Below are 4,592 nucleotides of genomic sequence, written 5' to 3'. Positions count from 1 at the left end.
TTCACTCCCTCGTCCAAGTCGCTGATGAAGACATTAAAGAGTATCGGTCCAAGGACCGAGCCCTGCGGGACCCCACTACCCACACCCTTCCAGGTCGAAGCCGACCCATCCACCACGACTCTCTGGGTGCGACCCTCCAGCCAATTCGCCACCCACCAGACTGTGTAGTCATCCAAGTCACAGCCTCTTAACTTGCTCACCAGTATGGGGTGGGATACTGTATCGAAGGCCTTCCTGAAGTCTAAGTACGACATCCACCCCTCCTCCTGTGTCTATCGGAGCTCCTCTATGAGGTGCTCTGGGTCCAGTCATCTAACGCATCAGGCCATCGCCGTGCTCCTCTGTCTACAGCTGCCGAGCCCTACCCTGGATGTAGCAAACAGCTGCCTCTTGATTGATTTGCGAGGCCCCGCGGTCGAAAGGCTTTCCGGGGACTTGAGACAATGGATGTAGCAAACAGCTGCCTCTTGATTGATCTGCGAGGCCCCACGGTCGAAAGGCTTTCCGGGGACTTGAGACAGTAGATATCTTCTGCAGAGAACAGCAGGGAAACCATCACCCCTGAGGACTCAACCTGCCGCTTGGCCGCAGGTGATGTGTCTCTCCCCGAGTTGGGAGCAAGCGCCAAGGAGAAGATGACTCAACCCCGGCTGACCTCACATCCTCGACCCCGGCTGATTAGCAGGGGCAGGTGGTGTGGCCAGCAATGCCTTGTCTTCCTTAAGGGAAATGAATGACGAGGGAGGTGGCGTGGCTCAGCACCGGCAGCCAGGCCCATATATACCGGCAGCTCCTGAGGAGCCAGGACAATCCCTGGGTCCCCGCCCAAGCGAAGCAGGACCTGCCACCGCTCCCATGGCTCACAGCGCTCTGGTCGTCTGCGCGCTTTGCCTCCTGGCCCTCTCGTCAGCTTGCTACATCCAGAACTGCCCCATCGGAGGGAAGCGGTCCGTCCTGGACATGGACATCAGAAAGGTGAGGGCGGCGGGCTCGCCTTCGGGCTGGGCCGCGGTAGCATCACCCAAGGTTGTGGCAGCCGTGAGGGCATAGGCAAGATGCACGGTGGGGAAGGAGTAGCATTTATGGGACCAGTTTCACAGACAAGGGAGATCTTTATGCACCAGAGCTTGACAACCCCTGTGGTAAAGCTGGATTTTAAAGGGTATTGCTTTTACCCCACAATTTGGGCTCCTTCTGTCTTGAGGTGCAATGCAAGGTGGTCAATGTGGGGAGCCTGCAGCAGAAGCAGGACGAGGCTGCTCCCCCACCACACCAGCAAGATCCTGTGCATGGCATGAAAGCAGGGGGTTCAAGCCATTGCAGCCCAGGCAGCTTTAGTCTACAAAAGCGATGACCAGCACCCATGCCCATTGCGTGTGAAGTAGCTGTCTAACCTTGAGGCACTTCCAGGCCTTAGAGGCTGGGCAATACCAGCAGCCTAGACCCTTGGGCTCACTGTGGTGTGGCTGCTTTTGTAAAGCTTCTGCCAGAAGCACTGCATTTGCCTACAATTTACCTGCCTCTCCCCCTGCCCGTGTTAAGCCAGCGAAGGAACCAGAGACTCCAGTGCATATCTGCTGGAAAAAGCTTCCTGTAGCTGTCAGCGTCCCGTTCAGCTGGAAAAGGTGTTGCACCGTCAGGGAAGGCACAACCAGAGCAGCTAAGGCAGAGAGAGGGTGGACGCACCACAGAGCAGGTGCTGAGCCCCCTGGTCTGCTAAACGAGGATCAGAGCATTTGCTGAGCCTGCCTGGTCCATTCGGGGCAGGGCAGGGCAGGGCTCAGCGTCTTGAACTGCAGAGCTGCATTTTACCGTAATCCCAGTCACGATGAGCAGTGCTGTACCCGTGGCCAGCAGAAATCTGTAGCAACAGGGAACAGGAGATGCTATGACATCTTATATGGCTTGTAAAGCTGAAAAAAACCCCAGGGTTATTTAGTCAGAACAGAAGACTGAGGGGGGATTTGATACCAGTTTTCAAATACCTGAAGGGCAATTACAAAAAGCATGGAGATGAGTTTCTCTCTGGACAGGACAGGACTAGGAGCAATGGCCTCAAGTTGCAGCAGGGCAAATCTAGGCTGGAGATGAGGAGGATGAGGGTGGTCAAACCTTGAACAGGCTGCCCAGAGAGGTCGTGGCATCTCCATCCTTGGAAGGATTTAAAAGCAGATTAGACAATAAACTCAGCTGTGACGGCCTAGTCAGGGGTGATCCTGCCTTGAGCACGGGGATGGACGAGATGACCTTGTGAGGTCCCTACTTTCCTACGGCCTACTGTGGCATAGGCAGCATAGGATGGGATGCCTGGCACTCGCCAGAGTAAAGCACAGCTCTCCGGTCCTTACCACACTGTAAAGCTCTAACCAGAATCTGTCCGTGGGGTGCCTAATGCCGGCTGTTTTTCAGGGAACCAAAGGGGGTCCAAGGGGGTTCACTCCCTGGAGGTGTCACCTCCAGGGTCTGCATAGGGCTACCGACTCTGCCACCCCACAGCCACCTTCCCAATCCTTCCAGGCAGCCGAGTTCATCGCTTTCCCACACACGCCAGCCTCCAGGCTTGTTCCATAGTGCACCGGCTTCAGCAACAGCTTTTCCACAACCTCCGATCACACCCCTGGCACCAAGGGCCGCAGCCTTCCCCGTGCTAACCAGCCCCCGGGTCTCTCTCCAAACAGTGCCTGCCTTGTGGGCCAAGGAACAAAGGTCACTGCTTTGGCCCCAGCATCTGCTGCGGGGAAGAACTGGGCTGCTACTTTGGGACCTCGGAGACCTTGAGATGCCAGGAGGAAAACTACCTGCCCACGCCCTGCGAGTCTGGCCGCAAGCCGTGCGGCAACACGGGCGGGACCTGCGCAGCCGAGGGGATCTGCTGCAGCAACGGTGAGAGCTCCCCAGCTCTGCTCCAGCTGGAGCTTCCCATGACCTCTCCATGTCTCCCCACCCCACCCCTTACCCTGCATCACCCACTATAAGGCTCCCCCATAATCTTAGCTCAAGCAGCAACAGCCTCCGAGCTCGATACAGGACTGAGACTCCAGAAACAAGCAGCCAGCTACAAGAAACACAGAACAGCCAGTTGCTAAATCCCTCTAGGCCAGTTGCTTAACTGCATGGTTCCTCATCAATAATTAGACCCCGCCCCACTTATGGAGAAGGCTAAAACTGATGACCAGAGTGCTTGGAGATGCACAGGTTGGAGGGAAGGGGCTGTCTAGAGGAGCAGCGTGGTTATCTCGCTGCCAGCACAGGTCCACACAGCAGACTGCAGAGGAGACTGATCAGAGTCAGCTTGTCCAGAGCTAGAAGGTCAGTGTTAGCAAGTCCAAGACTTAAGCCGGGTCCACAGGAGAAAGTGGCTACAAACAGGAGTGGTGGCTGGTCAGCTCCAGGCTTTGCAGCTCGCTGGTCCCACCCAGCACAGCATTTTACCGAACCCCCATCGGAAAGGTGCCACATCTACCTAAGCTCAGGCCTCAGCTAGGTGAAGCCACAAATCCCCATTGCCTTGGACAGAGTATTATCCAGATCAGCTGTGCACAGCCATGGGGGTGGGGTATGGGAGACGGGCACAGCTCAAGCTCTGCTTGCCTTCACCTGACTGTGTTCTCCTTCAGAGGGCTGCATGATGGACTCATCTTGCGACCAAGCCTCCATGTTCTCCTAGAGGACCCACCCAGACCCACCCCTGCGCAAGACCAAGACAGCGCTCCCCACGGCAGCTGGGACACCTCAACTGACACCTCCAAACACAAATAAACCTTGTACTGAAGGGTCCTCTGGCTCGCTCGTTCTTTCCCAGCTTTGCAACACGCTCAGCTTTGCTTTGCTCTGCAGCCTGCCCAGCTGGGACTGGTGCCTCTGCTCTGGGGAGGCTGCTCCGCAGAACAGCACAGATGAGGAGAAGGCCTGACACAGCATCTGCTGGTGGAGGACCAGCTTGGGGTTTATCCAGAAGCTGAAGGCAGGGCTGGCACAAGTTAGGGACCTGAAATGGCACCCTATGAATTGGGAGCATGTGGGGCCCTGCAGGAGGCAAGAACAAGGCGCTGGCAGCCAACGCTTTTCCCATTAGTCCCCAGGTGCTGAGCATAGGATGGAAGGGGAAAGAAAAGGCAGCTCTGATCAGAGAAAGGGATGAGTGAGGGACATGAGGTCACTGCTCTGAACCTGAGCACCTATTGGCAGCATCCATGTCTAAAGGCAAAGGCCTCAATGTCAGTAGAGGCTGCAAAGGGGTGGGAAAGGGACAGCTGAGGTGACCACGTAGGACCCCTCCTTTGGGGATCCATCCACAGCTCCCAGTCACTCACACTGCTCCAAACCATGGGTCATGCTGGGATCCGGCTTGCTCCTTTCACAGGCAATTCTGACATGTGAGGGGAGAGTTCTGCTCCAGTTCAGAACAAACCCAGCTGGACCCAGACTCCCACCCACAAGAACCTCACCGGGTTTGACTGTGATGGCATTAAGAGGCTTTAGCTTGGTCTTGGCTCGTCCTATTCAAAATTAATCTGAATATGACAATACGCAAATCAAATCCAAGTGGATCAATCACTGTCACAATTACATGTTTCCATTTTTTCCTGCTG

General features: G+C 55.9%; 1 protein-coding gene across 2 annotated transcripts; it reads left to right on the top strand.

The window, feature by feature from the left end:
- The first annotated feature begins 729 nt into the window (after positions 1-729).
- LOC102368601 (neurophysin 1) lies at positions 730-3,667 on the top strand. 2 transcript variants are annotated; one of them, XM_006020891.3, is made up of 3 exons: positions 856-975; positions 2,679-2,883; positions 3,618-3,667. In XM_006020891.3, exons 1-3 carry the CDS (start codon positions 856-858, stop codon positions 3,665-3,667), a joined length of 375 nt encoding a protein of 124 aa, XP_006020953.1. The 2 variants fall into 2 exon arrangements, with proteins under 2 accessions (XP_025056489.1, XP_006020953.1); XM_025200704.1 differs by lacking the exon at positions 3,618-3,667 and having other exon boundaries at positions 730-975; positions 2,679-2,975.
- Positions 3,668-4,592: the final 925 nt, after the last annotated feature.

This window comes from Alligator sinensis, unplaced genomic scaffold (assembly GCF_000455745.1).
Source record: "Alligator sinensis unplaced genomic scaffold, ASM45574v1 scaffold12_1, whole genome shotgun sequence".
NCBI lineage: Eukaryota > Metazoa > Chordata > Crocodylia > Alligatoridae > Alligator > Alligator sinensis.
The sequence above is the reverse complement of the archived record's forward strand: the minus strand, read 5'-3'. Positions and strand labels throughout refer to the sequence as shown.